The following is a 19,179-nucleotide window of genomic DNA, read 5'->3' on the forward strand; positions in this document are numbered from 1 at the left end:
AGTAAAGAGTATGGACTGTCACTTGGTATGGCACTTGGAGCCCACAAGCTCAGACTCTGGTGCCACATTTGTTTAGAGGATAGTTTTTGGGGTTATTATCAACACGTGATGAGTTGTCTAGTACAAATGAGTTGCAACCTTACCATAGTAAAGGATAGTTTGTTAGTCAGCTGATCAGAAGGCAAAGTGGCAAGTAAGTACTACTGCAAAGATCTCGAATGTGCATCTCGATGAGGCAGCATGCAGGAGAGCACTGAATGGCTTTGGTGTAATGGTTAGCCTTTGAGGCAGTCTTCTGTCATAGTCAAGGACCAGTGTGGAACTTGGAGCTTACCCTTTCCTCAGTCTTTCATACTCTAACTCATGGCAATGGTTCAGATGCAGAGGCAGTGGCATGTTCACTTGCTCTCCTAATATCTGGTTCAGCCTTTTGGCAAACAGACCTTCCGCTTTTCTGCCAAAATATGTTAACATTGACAAAATGGCAAATTCTGTGACTTTCAGAAACTTGCCAACAAGAAAACGTTGTTGTAATTTTATTTAGCTGCATTTGAAATGCTGTTGCAGGGTCAATGTTGTGTCATCATGCTTTCCTTAAGATTGGGCAATGCAAGCATCACTAGAGCTTGCACTGTTCAAAATTAGCATCCTGGGGCTTCAGCAATGAGGTGGTTGTGCACAAAGGAGGCAAGTCCAATTGCCCATTTCAATGAAGAATGTGGATTGTGCAAATATAACACATGCTGTGCAATCTACCTCGGTGGGAATAATGTAGGGCAGCATAGTTCCACTCCACAAACAAATTTCTCATCCAATTAGAAATGATAGTGACGACAGGACAGTGCTGTACTGTTGCTGCAAGATGTGGAGTCCAAAGTGATCCATCTGTAGTAAATGTTGTATCTCAAAGAACTTTGGATTGAAGTTGAGGAGACATTGTGCCACATCAGGGAAGAGGAAAGCTACTGGACACTTTGCTTTAGAGGCAGTCAAATCCCTCAGACCATGTAATTCAAAATGATGTGTCATCAGGGACATGAGGGTGTAACTGCAGATAAGAAAGGTATGGTGACCCTACAGTGCAGATAGAGGCCGTTTGGCCTTTCAGGTTCTCACCAACCCACTGAAGAACATCCCACCCAGATGCACCCCTCTGCCTCCCTGGGTTTGTTTTTAATCATGGCTAATCCACCTAACATGCATATTCTGGACAATATAGGGCAATTTAGCTTGGACAATCCACCTAGCTTGCACACCTTTGGACTGTGGGAAGAAACTGGAGCAAGCAGAGGAAACCCGTGCAGGCATGGGGAGAACATGGAAACTCCACATAGACAGTCACCTGGAATCGAAACCTGGGTTCCCAGTGCTGTGAGGCAGAAGTGCTAACCATCAATTCCCATCCTCAATTGTCCAACAGTTACAGGATTCTTGCAAGCTGTATGGATGAGGTTGGGGATTGCAGGGAGGATGAGCAAACTTACCATTGAACCTTGGTACGGGAAGCCACTCAAGTGGGGGAAGGAAATAGGAAGGTTAAAATAGTGGGTTAATGTAGAATTAGGGAGACAACTACTGTTCTCTGCAGCCCTGAATGGGTGTCTAGAAGACCCAGTCCCAAGATTAAGGACATCTCTTCGAAGCTGAAGATGATCTTGGAGTAGGAGGGGAGGGATCAGCTGTCATCATCGCATTGGTACCAATGACATTAATAAGATTCACACAACACCAGGTTATGGTCCAACAGGTTTATTTAGAAGTATAACCTTTCAAATCGTACTTCTGCCTGATGAAGTTGCTTTTTCATCAGGCAGCTAGTGGAGCAGGATCATGAGGCACAGAATTTATAGCAAAAGTTCACAGGGTCATACAACTGATGCGATATATTGAACAAACCTAAAGGGTTGTTAAGTCTTTCATTTTTTAGAATGGGTTGCAGGTTTTGACTCATCAATATGTAATTCCCAGAACTTCCTTCAAGTTGCATTCCTAAGATAACTTAAGGTGACATTTCAGCTCTGACAATGCATTAAAAGCGTAAGGTTGGAGTCTGTATGTCGTCCAATCTTGAGTCAGACTGCTTCTATTTCCAAAGTAGGGATTTATAAAAAGTCACATGGATTGATGTGTGTGCTTTTTGAACAAAATAGATTGTATTTGCAAATACATTTCTGCAAATGCACATTCACCCTGTAGACTTCTATGTGTGTGCTTTTGAACAAAATAGACTGTATCTGCATCGAAATAGAATACATCAGTTATATGACATTATGATCTTTTGCTATAAATTCTGTGTCCTATAATCTTGCTCCTCTAACTACCTGACTAAAGAGCAGCACTCTGAAAAATTATACTTGCAAATAAACCTGTTAGACTATAACCTGGTGTTATGATTTTTAATTTTGTCCACCCCAGTCCAACACTGGCACCTCCACCTCATTAATAGGACTGGCTAGGATATGCTGCTTGAAAGATTTTGAACAGGTAAGTGCTGAATTGAGAAACAGAACCTCCCAGTCAACAATCTTTAGATTTCTACCTGAGGAATGAGCAAATTGGCATAGCATAAATAAAGAATTATTTGTGTTGCTCAAAGATAGGAGTGGGTATCATTTTGTGGACACTGGCACCACTATTGGGTGGAATGTATCTGTTCTGGTGGGAGGGGCTTCACTTGAACCAATTTGGGATATTGTCCTGGTGAATCAAATAACTAGAGCTGTGGAGAGAGCTTTCAAACTAATTTGAGAGGATTAGGGTGGGGAAGGGAGCGTAGACAGATAGGAGAGAGGAAATTAAGGTTTATAAAACCAGACAATATGGATAGCTACATAGATAATGATACCCAGAATGAAACAGAATGGGACTTTACTTGAATGTGTGGAGTATTCAGATGAAAATAGATGAATTAACAGCACAAGTATAGATTAATGGGTATGATGTTGTTGCCATTATGGAAGCATGGTAACAAGTAGATTAAAGCTTGAAATGAAAGATTCAGAGGTATGAGAATTTTCAATAGGGTAAGCCTGGTGGAAAGGATTGTGAGGTAGCAACATTAGAACAGAATAGAATAAGTTCGATAGCAAGAAATGATCTTGGATCAAAAGACTTAGAATCCCTTTGGGTGGAAGTAAGAAATAGAAGGGTGATTTTAATTTTCTTGTAGATTGAGATAGTCAAAATGGCTGATGTAGCCACAAGGACTAATTCATAAAATGTGTTCATTTCTGAGGACAATAAGCATGTAAATCCTAGTCCCAATGCATAAATCTCTTCCAAGTTCAGCAGATAATAATGAAGGCAAATTAAATGTTGGGCTTTATTTCAGAGAGAATGGAGTACAAAAAAGGTAATGATATTTTGCAAAACAAACATACAAGGCACTCGTGAGACCACAACTGGAATACTGTAAACAGTTTTGGTCCCCTTATCTAAGGTACATATATTGGCATTGGTGGCAGTCCAGGGAAGGTTCAGGGGTTTATACCAAATATGGACGAACTGTCTTATGATGAAATGTTGACTAGGTTGGGCCTGTGCTCATTAGAGTTTAAGCGAATGAGAGGAAACTCTTTTGAAATATTCAAGATTTTTAGGAGATTTGACAGCATGGATACTGAAAGGCTGTTGGAGAGTCTAGGACCAGAATCTCAGAGGGATAATCTCAGAATAAGGGTTCACACATTTAAGACAGTGATAAGAAGGTATTTCTTCTGAGGGTAGTGAATCTGTGGAATTCTTTACATCAGAGGACTGTCAAAGTTGTTCATTAAGTATATTCAATGCACAGAGGCAAAGTTTTAATCAACAAGGGACTCGAAGATTATGGGGAAAAGGCAGGATGGTGGAGTTGAAGATGATTACTTACAGTGTGGAAATAGGCCCTTCTGCCCAACAAGTCCACACTGACCTGCAACCCACCCATTCCCCTACATTTACCCCTTTACCTAACATTACAGACAATTTAGCTTGGCCAATTCACCTGACCTACACATCTTTGGATTGTGGGAGGAAACTGGAGCACCTGGAGAATGTGCAAGCTCCACACAGCCAGTCACCTGAGGCGGGAATTGAACCCAGGTCTCTGGTTCTATGAGGCAGCAGTGCTAACCACTGTGCCATCATGCCGCCCACAGATCAGATCAACAATGATTTAATCAGAAGATGGAGCAGATCTGAAGGGCTGAATGGCCTATTTCTTCTTCTGTTTTATGGTTTTATGGTTGTTCATGCACAAAGACAGATATTCAAGGTAATCCTTCCTAAGTCTGTCAGATATCCATTATGTCAACCTGTGGCTTATATTTCCTTGAAGCTCTGTGGGTAACTGCAGAATATTGGGTCACTTATGACTCATAAAATTAAGCAACTTACTCTGGAACCACCACAAAACAATGATTCAGTCTGTTTGTGTTTGATATATGCCTTGTGTTTGCCAGTCTGGGAAACTAGTATGGGGACTATCCTTACAAGAGAGAAAGAGAAAACATTATACCCACGGTATTTAATACATTTCTTGGAAGATTTTACAAAATGATTACTGTGACTTCTTATAGAGTACAGCTCCACAGCTAATAAAGTATTCCTGTTCTTTAGGTAACTGAGCTACCAGAGGTCCTGCCACCAGTGAATTGGCCCAGCATCAGACCTATTTTGAAGACCCCTCCTAACAATGCTTCCCAGCCTTTCCTGGCCACATCTCCAATTTCAACTTGTTTCCCTTGCTTCCTAGGGGACAATAAAATCTTATCTGAATTGTCTAACCCATCTCAACATCCAAGCATAGAAAAGAAACAGAAATTGGGAGCAGCATTAGGCCATTCAGTCCTACAGACCTGGTCTGCCATTCAATATGATCATGGGTTGATCATCAACTCAGTACCCTATTCCCACTTTCTCCCCACAGTCTTTGATCTCTTTGGCCCTAAGAGATATACCTAACTCCTTGATGAAAACATTCAACGCTTTGGCCTCAATCGCTTTCCAAGGCAGAGAATTCCACAGGGTCACCATTCTCTGGATGAACAAGTTTCTCTTCTTGTCAGTCCCAAATTACTGTTCTTATACAGTATCTTTTAGTCTGTTTTCCTTGATTCGGAACCCTCGGGTCACCAGAAACAGCCTTCCTGTGTTCACTCTGTCTAGCCCTGTAGGATTTCCTGGGTTTCTGAGAATCAACTCATTCTTTTAAATTTCAGTGAGTACAGTCTGAACTGATCCAACCTTTGTTCTCTTTTTCAATAGACAACATAGTGAAAAATGGAAAATAAAGGTGAAGAAATAGCAATCGTTGGAATAGGATGCAATTTTCCTGGAGGTAAATAGATAAGGATTGGAATTAAATATTTATTAATGTTATCGTAATTAACATTATTATACATTCAAGACTAAGAGATTTTCCTCTAATGTTTCGGTGTAAAGAACTGTAGTACAACAGCAAATTGAAGAAAATTATGTGAAGCTAATTATATACCCATAATGAGATTGCCTCATTTTCTATCCACTTATTTTGATAAGGTTTGGTACACCTCCCCCTGCTGCATTACTATCGACATGTGACCCTGGTCATTCATTATACCCATCTGTAATATGAGAAACAATGATTTGGAAATTTTTAATATGTATATTCTAATCTGCATGAGAAAACTAACTAGAATGTGAACACAAACCAAACCAAACTATTCTTTCCTGACCCTTAAGTGCACCTGCGTTTTGATATTCTGGCACTTCTCCAATATGCAAACAGAGGGCCTTCATTCTAAAAGGTTATTCACTTTCAATTTCATGAATCAAATGAATTGGTGCATTTTTGCTGTTCTAGTGATTTCAAAGGATAGAATAAGAATTTGATGACTGTGATGCAGGCTGTAGTTTTTCAGAGTTTTCATGATCTGATAACTGTAATTTGAATAGCAACCCAATGTTAGAGGCATTGTTCAAAGGCTGAGTACAACAGCTGGAGTTGACATTCCTTCTCAGAACAGCAATAGATGCCAAACCATACACAACATGTTTTTGAGAATCATGGCATAGAGGAGAAACCACCATAGCACACCATGGCATTTTCCTCCAGGAGTCAATGGCATTAGAGGAGAATCTTCTTAGATCCATGACCTTTATAGAGTCATACAGTCATAGAGATATACAGCATGGAAACAGACCCTTCAGACCAATCCGTCCATGCCGACCAGATATCCCAACCCAACCTAGTTTCACCTGCCAGCACCCAGCCCATATTCCTCCAAACCCTTCCAATTCATATACTCATCCAAATGCCTCTTAAATGTTGCAATTGTACCAGCCTCCACCACTTTCTCTGGCAGCTCATTCCATACATTCTCTGTGTGAAAAGATTGCCCTGTAGGTCTATTTTACCCTCTCACCCTAAACCTACGCCCTCTAGTTCTAGACTCCCTGACACTAGGGAAAAGACTTTGGCTATTTACCCTATCCATGCCCCTCATAATTTTGTAAACCTCTATAAGGCCATCCTTCAGTCTCCAATGCTCCAGGGAAAACAGCCCCAGCTCGCCAGTCTCTCCCTATAGCTCAAATCCTCCAAATCTTTCAAGTTTCACAACATCTTTCCGATAGGAAGGAGACCAGAATTGCACACAATATTCCAACAGTCGCCTAACCAATGTCCTGTATCGCCACAACATGACCTCCCAACTTCTGTACTCAATACTCCGGCCAATAAAGGAAAGCATACCAAACACCTTCTTCACTATCATATCTACCTGCGACTCCGCTTTCAAGGAGCTATGAACCTGCACTCCAAGGTCTCTTTGTTCAGCAACACTCCCTAGGACCTTACCATTAAGTGTATAAGTCCAGCTAAGATTTGTTTTCCCAAAATGCATCACCTCACATGTATCTGAATTAAACTCCATCTGCCACTTCTCAGCCCATTGGCCCATCTGGTCAAGATCCTGTTGTAATTTGAGGTATCCCTCTTCGCTGTCCACTACAATTCCAATTTTGATGTTTTCTGCAAACTAGCTAACTGTATCTCTTATGCTCACATCCAAATCATTTATTTAAATGACAAAAAGTAGAGGACCCAGCAGTCCTTGTGGCACTCCACTGTTCACAGGCCTCCAGTCTGAAAAACAACCCTCCACCACCACCCTCTGTCTTCTACCTTTGAGGCAGTTCTGTATTCAAATGGCTAGTTCTCCCTGCATTCCGTGAGATCAAACCTTGCTAATCAGTTTCCCATGGGGAACCTTGTCGAACGCCTTACTGAATTCCTGATGAAGGGCTTATGCTCGAAACGTCGAATTCTCTATTCCTGAGATGCTGCCTGGCCTGCTGTGCTTTGACCAGCAACACATTTGCATCCATATAGATCACATCTACTGCTCTGCCCTCATCAATCCTTTTTGTTATTACTTCCTCAAAAAACTCAATCAAGTTTGTGAGACATGATTACACATGCACAAAACCATGTTGACTATCGCTAATCAGTCATGCCTTTCCAAATACATGTACATCCTGTCCCTCAGGATTCTCTCCAACAACCTGCCCACCACCGACGTCAGGCTCACCAGGCTATAGTTCCCTGGCTTGTCCTTACCACCCTTCTTAAACAGTGGCACCACATTAGCCAACCTCCAGTCTTCCGGCACCTCACCTTTGACTATCGATGATACAAATATCTCAGCAAGAGGTCCAGCAATCACTTCTCTAGCTTCCCACAGAGTTCTAGGGTACACTTGATCAGGTCCTGGGGATTTATTCACTTTTGTGCGGATCAAGACATCCAGCACTTCCTCCTCTGTAACCCGAGCATTTTGCAAGATGTCACCATCTACTTCCCTACAGTCGATATCCTCCATGTCCTTGCTGATCTTTGAGGGGCCCTATTCTCTCCCTAGTTACCCTTTTGTACTTAATGTATTTGTAAAAACCTTTTGGATTCTCCTTAACCCTATTTGCCAAAGTATGTAGGACCAGAGGAGTCCTTTTGGGATGAAGATCCTCTGCTTGCACATTGAAGAAGTGCCAGAACATCAAAAAGAAGGTGCACTTAGGGGCCAGGAAAGAATAGGTTGGTTCCTGGTTAGTTCTAGTTAGTTTTCTCATGCAGATTGAATAGTTTGCATAAATGTGATGCTGAACTATTCAGCCAAATGATGATGACATGGTCATGATCCAGGTTGAAAATTGATATATTTGAAAGGGGTTGCAAAGAAACGATGGTGACTAAGTTAAATGGAAATAAATACAAAGAAAGATTTTGACTATTGTTTGTGCTCTGATGCTTGCAGCAGTTACTTGGTAAGTCTCTGACTGAAGGTGATCCTGATAGTCTTTCTCACTATCATCTGCTTCTGCAACAGCTATATCTTATGTCCCCAGAAATGTTCAGGCTCAGACTTTTCTGTATGGTGAAGATATTCCTAGCACAACAGGATTAGCAGTGCAGGATATACAAGTTGGAGCATATCGCAGAGTTCTTCTGATCTGCCTAGTCAGAGATGAAGATTGCTCCCTGAGTCATTGGTTTATTTTGGAAGAATCCTAGTTTGGTTATTATTCATAAGGGTGGATTGTTTTCGCACAAAGCATTCATTAACAGATATGTTTTCTTTATCAATTCAAAGAAGGGCTGCATTTTTTAACTTGAATGCACTCTGACAACTTGCAACAAATTTCACATAAACATGTCGGATTCTTTGATATTTTCACAAATAATCCGAAGAGTAAGGGGCTGCTGAGGAGCTGACTGTAGAATTTCACAAGAAAACTGGATCTTGGGAATCCAGCAGTCTCATGAAACAGGATATTCCTTTCTCATTGCTGATATACTTTAGTGTCAGGTAGTTAATTCCCATAATTCTGAAATATATCTGACACCTCATGGACCATGTCCATATAGTGCTTTTGCAGATGTTATGGAAACTTGCTGTAACTGACTGAAATATTGAATTCAATAAACACTCAATTTCATAGTGACGGCTCATGTAGGTGTTCACAAACAATAGCTTGTGCTATTATCTCTCAGTGAAGTGCAACCTTTGAATACAGCTCTCTTCATTAAGATCTGCATAAGATAGTATTGGGGGAACCAGAGTCTAGATCAGAGAGGTGCTGGAAAAGCACAGCTGTTCAGGCAGCATCTGAGGAGCAGGAAAATCGATGTTTCAGGCAAAAGCCCTTCAATCAGGAATAGAGGCAGAGTGCCTGCAGAGTGGAGAGATACCTCGTCTCCCTAAATACCAGCTCCGTTTCCTTCTCCTCGTCTTCCACTCTTTCACCTCTATAATAATATTATAATAATATAATAATGTTTACCCAAAGAGGAAGCTATATTTGGTCTTGGGAAATTTTGTATGGGCTTGCCATCTCACTGTACGACTTGTTTCATCTGATGAACATTGCTGCTACCATCCACGTTGATGAAAGGCTTATGCCTGAAATGTCGATTCTCCTGCACCTTGACCTGCTGCGCTTTTCCAGCACCACACTTCTTTTGACTCTGAACTCTAGCATCTGCAGTCCTCATTTTTCCTTTGTTGTGATGACCCTATTATTTAACAGGCATCAATCTCCACTGTCCAGAGAGAAATGTGAGTAATGGCAATGTAGGCAGGTTACAGGAGAGCTGTCATAACCAGATATGTGTCTTTCTTCAGTGATCTTGACTAATGATGTATTCAGAATGAATTCTAACACAGGCAATTCCTGTCTTAATCTTCTGGTTTTTGTAATCAGGAGAAGGTATTGATAATTTCTGGAAAGTTCTGCATGAAGGAAGAAGCTGTGTGGTAGACATTCCACCAGATCGATTCAATACAAAGTTCTGGCATGACACAGATGAAACCAAAGCTGGAAAAATGATCACAAAACGTGGATGTTTTATTGATGGGTAACAATTTATCAAATACTGTACAAGTAATAAATTCAAAGCTCAGCCAACTGAAATATTTTATTCTAAATTTAGAGATATTGAACTTGGAAGCAAATGTGAAAAATAAACATGTCAACATAGAGTCATAGAGGCGTACAGCACGGAAACAGACTCTTTGCTTCAACTCAACCATGCTGACCAGATATCCTAAATTAATCTAGTCCCATTTGCCAGCACTTGGTCCATCTCTTTCTTAACCCTTCCTATTCTTATACCCATCTGGATGCTTTTTAAATGTAATTTTTGTAAACGCCCCCACCACTTCCTCTGGCAGCTCTTTCCATACATGCACCACCCTTTGCAAGAAAAGGTTGCCTCTTAGGTCCATTTTAAATTTTCCTCTCTCACCCTAGCACATGCCCTCTCGCTCTGGACTCCCCCACCTAAGGGAAATGACCTTATCTATTTACCCTATCCATGTCCCTCATGATTTTATAAACGTCTATAAGGACATCCCTCAGCCTCCAACACTCCAGCCCCAGCCTTTTCAGTCTGTCCCTACAGCTCAAACCCTCCAACCCTGGCAACATCCATGGAAATGTTTTCTGAACCCTTTCTAGTTTTGCGACATCGTTCCTATAGCAAGGAGACCAGAATTGCACGCAATATTCCAAAAGTGCCCAACCAATGTCCTGTACAGCTGTAACATGTCCTCGCAATTCCTATACTCAGTCCTTGATCGATAAATGAAAGGATATCAAATACCTTCACGATCCTTTCTACCTGAGATTCCACTTTCAAGGAGCTATGATCATACAATCCAAGGTCTCTTTGTCCAGCAACACTGTCCAGGCCCTTACTGTTAAGTGCAAAAGTCCTGCCCTAATTTGCCTTTCCAAAATGCAGCACCTCCCATTTATCTAAATTAAACTCCATCTGCCACTCCTCGACCCATTAGCCAATCTGATCAATGTCCTGTTGTACTCTGAGGTAACCTTCTTTGCAGTTCACTACACCTCCAATTTTGATGTCATCTGCAAACTTACTAATCATACCTCGTATGTTCACATCCAAATCACTAAAATAAATAATGAAAAGCAGTGGACCCAGCACTGATCCTTGTGGCACAACACTGGTCACAGGCCTCCAGTCTGAAAGGCAACCCTCCACCATCAACCTCTGTCTTCTACTTTGATTCAGTTCTGCATCCAAATGGTTAGTTCTCCCTGTATTCCATGTGATCTAACCTTGTTGAGCAGTCTACCATGAGGAAACTTGTTGAATGTCTTACTGTAGACCATATACATCACATCCAACATGCCCTCATCAATCATCTTTGTTACTACTTCAAAAAACTGTATCAAGTTACAGTTAGATTATTTACAGTGTGGAAGCAGGCCCTTCGGCCCAACAAGTCCACACCAACCCTCCGAAGAGCAACCCACCCAGACCCATTCATTTACCCCTTCACCTAACACTATGGGCAATTTAGCATGGCAAATTCACCTAACCTGCACATTTTTGGACTGGGGGAGGAAACCGGAGCACCCTGAGGAAACCCACGCAGACACGGGGAGAATGTGCAAACTCTACACAGACAGTTAGCCCGAGGCAGGAATTGAACCCGGGTCTCTGGCGCTGTGAGGGAGCAGTGCTAGCCACTGTAGCACCGTGCCGCCTACTTAGTGAATTATGATTTCCCACACACAAAGGCAAGTTGACTATCCCTAATCAGTCCATGTCTTCTGGATACATGTAAATCCTGTCCCTGAGGATTCCCTCCAACAACCTGCCCACCAGTGATGTCAGGCTCACTGGTCTATAGCTGCCTGACTTTTCTTTACCACCTTTCTTAAATAGTAGCACCATGTTAGCCAACCTCCAGTCTTCAGGCATCTCACCTGTGACCATTGATGATACAAATATCTCAACAAGGGGCCCAGCGATCACATCCCTGGTTTCCCACAGAGGTCTATGGTACACCTGATCAAGTCGTTAAGATTAATCCAACTGTATGCATTTTAAGACATCCAACACCACCTCCTCTGTAATATGGACATTTTTTCAAGATGATGAAATCGAGGACTGGAGATGCTAGAGATCAGAGTGTGGTGCTGACAAAGCATAGCCGGTCAGGCAGCATCCAAGGAGTGGGAGAGTCGACATCTTGTGTATGAGTTCTTCATCAGGAATGAAGGGAGCCCAAGAGAGCTGAGAGCCAGGCACCAACTCGCAGACACCACCACCTACTGCCCTCTTCAATCACATCCTCACCTCCCATCACCAAACCATCATCTTCCAGACCATCCACAACCTCATCACCTCAGGGGATCTCCCAGTAACAGCCACCAACCTCACAGTCCAGGAACCCCACACCACCCGGTTCTATCTCCTACCCAGAATTCACAAAACTGACTGCCCCGGTTGACCCATTGTCTCCATCTGCTCCTGCACCCCCCAACCCCACCACTCCCCCTGCCCCTCCCAAACTTATCTCTGCATACCTTGCCACTGTCCTGTCCCCCTTGGTCCAGGATCTCTCCACATACATTTGGTACACCACCCATGCCATTCACCTCCTCCGTGACTTTCACTTCCCAGGCCCCCAGTACCTCCTCTTCATCATGGACATCCAATCCCTGTACACATCCATCCATCATGATGAAAGCTTCCAAGCCCTCCATTCCTTCATCTCCCAACCAGTCCCTTCCACTGACACATATGTTCGATTGGCTGAACTAGTCCCCACCCTCAACAATTTTTCCTTCAAATCTTCCCACTTCCTCTAGGCCAAAGGGGTAGCCAGAGGTACCCTCATGGACCCCAGCTATGCCTGATTCTTCATCAGGTACATGGAACAGTCCGTCTTTCACAGCTACACTGGCACCATTGCCTACCTTTTCCTCTGCTACATAACGACTGTATCGGCACTATCTGATGCTCCCACAAGGAAGTTAAACAGTTCATCAATGTCACAAGCACCTTCCACCCTGACCTCAAGTTCAATTGGTCCATTTCAGATACCTCCCTCCCCTTCTTAGACCTTTCCATCTCCATTTCCTACGACCGACTCAACACAGCCATCTACTTCAAACCCACTGACTCCCACAGCTACCTGGACTATACCTCCTCCCACACTGCCTCCTGGAAAAATGCTATCCCTTAATCCCAATTGCTTTGCCTCCGCTGCATCTGCTCCTAGCAGAACAAATTCCACCCTAACATCCCTGATGGCCTTCTTCTTCAAGGACTACATTTTCCCCTCCCACATGGTCAATAATGTCCTCCAGCACATCCCCTCCCCTTCCCACAACCCTACCCTTGGACCCCATCCCCTCCAACCACAGCAAGGATAGATCCCCCGGTCCTCATCTTTTACCCCATCAACCTCCGCATACAACGCATCATCCCCCACCATTTCTGCCACCATCATGGATATATTTTCCTCCCCACCCCTATCTGTGTTCCACGGAGTTCATTCCCTCCACGACTCCCTTGTTAAGTCACGGTCCCCACAAACCCACCCTCCACTCCCTACACCTTCCCTTGCCGCTGCAAGAGGTACAAAACCTGCACCCACACCTACCCCCCCGTCTTCCGTCATCCCAAAGGATCCTTCCACATCTGACAGAGATTTACCTGTATTTTCACAAGCGTCATCTACTGTGTCCGTTGCTCTCAATGTGGCCTCTTCTACATCGAGGAGACAGGGCGCCAACTTGCGGAACATTTCAGAGAACATCTTTGGGCCACATAAACACTTCAACTCCCCCTCCGACTCCGCCAAGGATATGCACGTCCTGGGCCTCTTCCCCACCAAACCTAAGCCACCCGATGATCATGAGAAAAAATGCCTCATCTTCCAACTTTACATCAATGTTGATTTCACCAGTTTCCTTATTTCCCCTCCCCCCATCTTATGCCAGATCCAATCTTCCATCTCGACACCACTCTCTTGAATTTTCATACCCATGTATCTTCCTTTCCACCTACCTGGTCTATCCTCCTCTCTAACCTGTCATCACCCCCACCTTCATCTACCTATCACATTCCCAGCGAACATCCCCCCAGCCCCACCACCCTCCCATTTATCTCTCAGCACCCTTGCGGCCTCCCCTCATTCCAGATGAAGAGCTTATACTTGAAACATCAACTCTCCTGCTCCTTGGAAGCTGCCTAACCAGCTGTGCTTTTTCAGCACCACACTTTTCGATCCATATTTTTCAAGATGTCAACATATATTTCCCCACATTCTATATCTTTCCCACATGTCCTTTTCCACAGTGACTGATACAAAATTCTTGTTCAGTATCTCCCCCATCTCCTGCAGTTTCACACATAGGCTGCCTTGCTGATCTTTGAGGGGCCCTATTCTCTCCCTAGTTACCCTTTTGTCCTTAAAGTATTTATAAAATCCCTTTGGATTTTCCTTCAACCTATTTGACAAAACTGTTCTCATGTCATTTTTTTGTCCTCCCAGTACTTTGAAGTATATTCCTACTGTCTTTATGTTCTTCTAAGGATTCACTTGATCTTTGCTGTCTATACCTGACATATGTTTCCTCCTTTTCCTTGATCAAAACCTCAATTTCTCTCATTATCTAGCATTCCCTACATCTCTCAGCCTTGCCCTTCATCCTAACAGGAATATACTGTCTCTGGACTCTCATTATCTCAGTTTTGAAGGCTTCCCATTTTTCAGCCATCCCTTTCCCTGGGATCATCCACTCCTGCCCCCACCCCCCCCAACCCCATCAACTTTTGAAAGGTCTTGCCTAATACTATCAAAATTGGCCTTTCTCCAATTTAGAACTTCAACTTTTAGATCTAGTCCATCCTTTTCCATCATTATTTTAAAACTAATAAAATTATGTTCCCTGGCCCCAAAGTACTCCCCCACTGACACCATAATTAAGAGATCAAAGAATTTAATTATAAATTATCAAGGACTCAAACTCTGTTCCTACATTCTTTTAAAATTGTGTAATTTCGCATATATTAGCTCTCCTTACTCTCAGTCTCAAAATACATTGCTTCACATTTCTCTCACATTTTTAGTGAGACTGCAAAAGGAGTGATTTTCTGTACAGTGTCGTTAATTTCAGCAGAAGAGCCGCAAAGTCCCTGGAGAAATGATAACTAGCAATTCAGCTAATTTTCCTGAGCTTTGATAGCTTTTCAGTTGAAGTTTTAGCTTATGAAAGCGAAAACTTTCCACCCATTGTAAATTTTCTTACATGCAGTTATCATGAACTTCTGATTTTTCAAAAAATTAATAGGTTTAATGAATTCGACCACAAACTGTTTAACATAAGTCAAACAGAAGTGAACAGTATGGATCCACAGCATATGCTTCTGTTAGAGTGTACATACAAAGCACTTGAAAATGCTGGGATGCCTATGGAAGACATCAGTGGCAGCAAAACAGGAGTTTTCATCGGTGAGTAGGCATCTGATGCTACATGATGGTATGACCACATCATAGGTGAAGTTCCCTAATTTGATGTAGTCCCGATGGGTCACCCCCAACTGTTAAGATCCTGGTGAGGAAGGATGAACTGGCTCACCTTCTTTATTCATTCAGTTATTTGGTTGGTTGCAACAAGATTAATTTTCCCTGCTAGATACCTTTGTCACATATCACAAACATTTATGCTTTAAAAGGAGCCAGTTTAACCAGGCTTTTTTGAGTTAACAAGAAGAGTGAGTTTGTTAAACATTGGAGAATTAGTCAGACAACACACATGCACACAGATTAGAAATAAGTGGATTGTCCAAATGATAAAAGTGAAAAGGGACAGATATATGGATCAGTCTTTGAACTGTTTATAAGCAACATATAGTTAACTGTCATAGCAGTGGCAGTAGAGGTTACTGGTAGTTTGATGTTGATAGTCGATTAGGGGATGATCCTTCATGTGTGACCTTCACAACAAACTAATACCTGGACCCAGGCCACGACACACTAGAACATTCAGTCTTACTAGTGCATCCCAGTAGACTTGAAATTAGCTTCTTAAACCATTTGATGTTAATTCTTCAAAGAGAAAAACACAGAACATATCTTCAGTCTGGGACATAGTTTAAAGAAGATGGTTTAAACTGAGTCTAAAATGTAGAAAGTAATCAGTTCCAGTGAACATATTACCTTGGTTGGAAAATATCCAGTATTTATTTACAATCTGCTTACAACTTTGATGTGATATCACTTCGTTTCTGCTTTTTTTCAAACTGTAGTGGATTTCAGTTTATATTCTCTTTGTCTCCAAAGTATATAATTGTAAGTCTGCATTCTGTTCTCTCTCTCAGGTAAATGTAAACCCTTAGCTTTGGAGTAAATAATTAGATCAATTAATGAATTGTAGTTGAATTTTGAAGTATATAAATGAGTTAACTACTACTTCATAATGAGAATGACATCTTACATTTATTTAATGTCTTTAAAATAAGAAGACCTCAAGGAGAATGAAGGAAATAAATAAATTGGAAGCAAAAGGAAAACATTTTGAAGGAGAAGGGCTGAGAGAGAACTTTTAAGAGACATAGGAATAGGACGAGCGTATTCAGCCCCTCAAGGATGATCTTTGGCCTAACTCTGTTTTCAGCAATATTCCTTAAAACCTTTTCTGAACAAAAAATTATCTATGTTAGATTTAAATCTAGCAATCGATATAGTATGAACTACCATTTGTGGAAAAGAGTTCCAAAACTCTACCACCCTTGTGTGTAGAAGTGCTTCCTAACAGCTCTTCTGAACACCTGGCCCTAATTTTCAGACTGTGTCCCCGTTTCTAAAATCTCCATCAGTGGAAATCAATTATTGTTAGCTATTCTGTTTCCTATTGATATTTTGAAGATTTGGATCAGGCCACCCCTTAACCTTCTAAATTTTAGAGAAAACAGACTTAATTTGTACAAATTCTCTTCATGACTCCTGTAAATGTACTTGGCACTCCTCCAAGGACAATATATCCTTCCTGAAATGCAGTGCATAGGTCTGCTTGTAGGTTTCCAAATGGGGTCTCACTAGGGTTTTGTACATGACCACAGTTCCCAAAAATACTCCAGTCCTTTAGATATAGCAGCCAGTATTCCATTATTCCATTCGCCACCTTGATAATTTTCAGCACCTATTTGTGACACTATAAGGACCTACACCCCTGAACCCTGAAGTCTCTTTGGATATCCACTGTATTTAACTTCATATACCAAATCCACATTGGATTTGGTACTGGGTAATGAACCAGATCAAGTGTTAGATTTGGAGGTAGCTGAGCACTTTGGTGATAGTGACTACAATTCGGTTATATTTACTTTAGCGATGGAAAGGGATAGGTATACAGTACAACCTCAGTTATCTGAACATCAATTATCCGAATTTTGGATTATTTGAACAAGATCTCAAAGTCCTGTAAAAATGGTATTAGGCAACTCAGCATTCAGTAATCAGTTAAACGTCAATAATCGACACTCAAATAATCATTTGTTTACGATCAGATTAGTTATCCAAACAAAATACACCCCGCATTATTGCATTCGGATAATCAAAGTTGTACTGTATACAACAGGGCTAGAATTATAACTGGGGAAAAGCAATTACCGTCCATACTCGTGTATCGGTCAATTTTGGAAAGTGTTTCAAAGTTGAAATTAGGGGGTTGACTATTACATGGGCACAAGTTTTGAAAGACTAAAATTCATGCTGTAGTTTGAAACACCGTGCTATTAACAAATGTTGATTTGGCCGCACAACTAATCCCAGGTACAGAAGAAACACACAATGAATTACGCTAAAGATAATTACTGGATAAAAGCAGGAGAATGGTATGAAAATTTAACACGTTAAAGATTCATTGAACTCCTGCAAAATCACATTGTCCAACATCGTCATGGTCTGGTATAATGGCACACTTAAAATTAAATATTTATTAAATTCTGAATGTGTAAACATCTTGAACTTTCCCACTAAATTTTTCTGTTTCCCTCCCATTTACTCTCTCATATTATGAACCTCAGCAACAGTAACATATTTGTCAAAAAATTAAAGATATACCAGTACGTAGTTAATATATCTCACTTTTATCGAGATATAATGGCACAATTAAAATAATTAATTTTTTTTAAACGATGTTAACTTTTGGATAGATAGTTGAACAATGTGTGATAAGTACCGATAGACTGGGTACTGGTATGAATGAATCAAACCGTGCTGTCATAAATCAAGCGCGGTAAGTAGAGTTACGAATGAGTGAATAGAGATGCAGCACAGTAAACAAAGAGTAAGTGAATGAATGCAATTTCGCTTAAGTGGGTTAATGGGAACATGCAGTTAGTAGGGTTGACAATACATGAGATATATTGGCCAAAAATAAGGGGTCGACTTATACATGAGATCAGCCTCTACCTGAGTATATATGGTATGATGCAATTAGGCAAGATTTAGGATGCATAGGATAGGGAAGGAAACTGAAGGGGATGGGCACATTTGAAATGTGGAGCTTATTCAAGGAACGGCTACTGTGTGTCCTTGATAAGTATGCACCTGTCAGTCGAGCGAGAGAGACGAGGTTTGCTGAAGAAGTTGAATCTCTTATCAAGAGGAAGAAGGAGGTTTATGGAAAGATGAAACATGAAGGCTCAGTTAGGGTGCTTGAGAGTTGAAAGTTAACCAGGAAAGACCTAAAGAGAGCTAAGAAGAGCCAGGAGGGAACATGAGTCTTTGGCAGGTAGGATCAAGGAAAGCTCTAAAGATTCCTATAGGTATGTCAGGAATAAAAGAATAATGGTTAAGATTAGAGCCAATCAAGGACAGTAATCAGAAATTGTGCATGGAGTCTAAGGAAATGGGAGAGGTGCTACATGAATATTTTTTGTCAGTAATAAAACTGGAAAAAGACAATATTGTCAGAGAATATTGAGGTAAGGCTATTAGACTAGACAGGATTGAGGTTCATAAGGATGGAGTGTTAGCAATTCGGGAAAGTGGGAAAATAGATAAATCCTCTGGGTCAAATGGGATTTATCCTAGGACTCTCTGGGAAGCTAGGGAGGAGTTTGCAGAACTTTTAACTTTGATCTTTATGTCGGGATTGTCTACAGAAATGGTGTCAGAAGATTGGAGTATAGCAAATGTTGTTCCCTTGTTCACGAAGGGGAATAAAAACAACCCTGGTAATTATAGACCAGTGAGCCATACTTCGATTGTGGGCAAAGTGTTGGAAAGGATGGTAAGAGATAGGAATAATTTGATTAGGGATAGTCAACATATTTTTGTGAAGATTGTGTCTCACAAACCTTTCTGAGTTCTTTGAGAATGTGAC

At 41.5% G+C, this 19,179-nt stretch overlaps 1 protein-coding gene across 1 annotated transcript in view; it reads left to right on the plus strand.

Annotated features, from left to right (window-relative positions):
* Window positions 1-5,262: 5,262 nt before the first annotated feature.
* Window positions 5,263-19,179, plus strand: part of LOC132816224 (phthioceranic/hydroxyphthioceranic acid synthase-like) — a 28,785-nt gene continuing 14,868 nt past the window's right edge. Inside the window, exons 1-3 of the mRNA XM_060825718.1 lie at window positions 5,263-5,320; window positions 9,724-9,877; window positions 15,139-15,299. Coding sequence (XP_060681701.1) covers window positions 5,263-5,320; window positions 9,724-9,877; window positions 15,139-15,299 — 373 coding nt within the window. The remainder of the gene's footprint in view (window positions 5,321-9,723; window positions 9,878-15,138; window positions 15,300-19,179) is intronic.

This window comes from Hemiscyllium ocellatum, chromosome 5 (assembly GCF_020745735.1).
Source record: "Hemiscyllium ocellatum isolate sHemOce1 chromosome 5, sHemOce1.pat.X.cur, whole genome shotgun sequence".
Lineage (NCBI taxonomy): Eukaryota > Metazoa > Chordata > Chondrichthyes > Orectolobiformes > Hemiscylliidae > Hemiscyllium > Hemiscyllium ocellatum.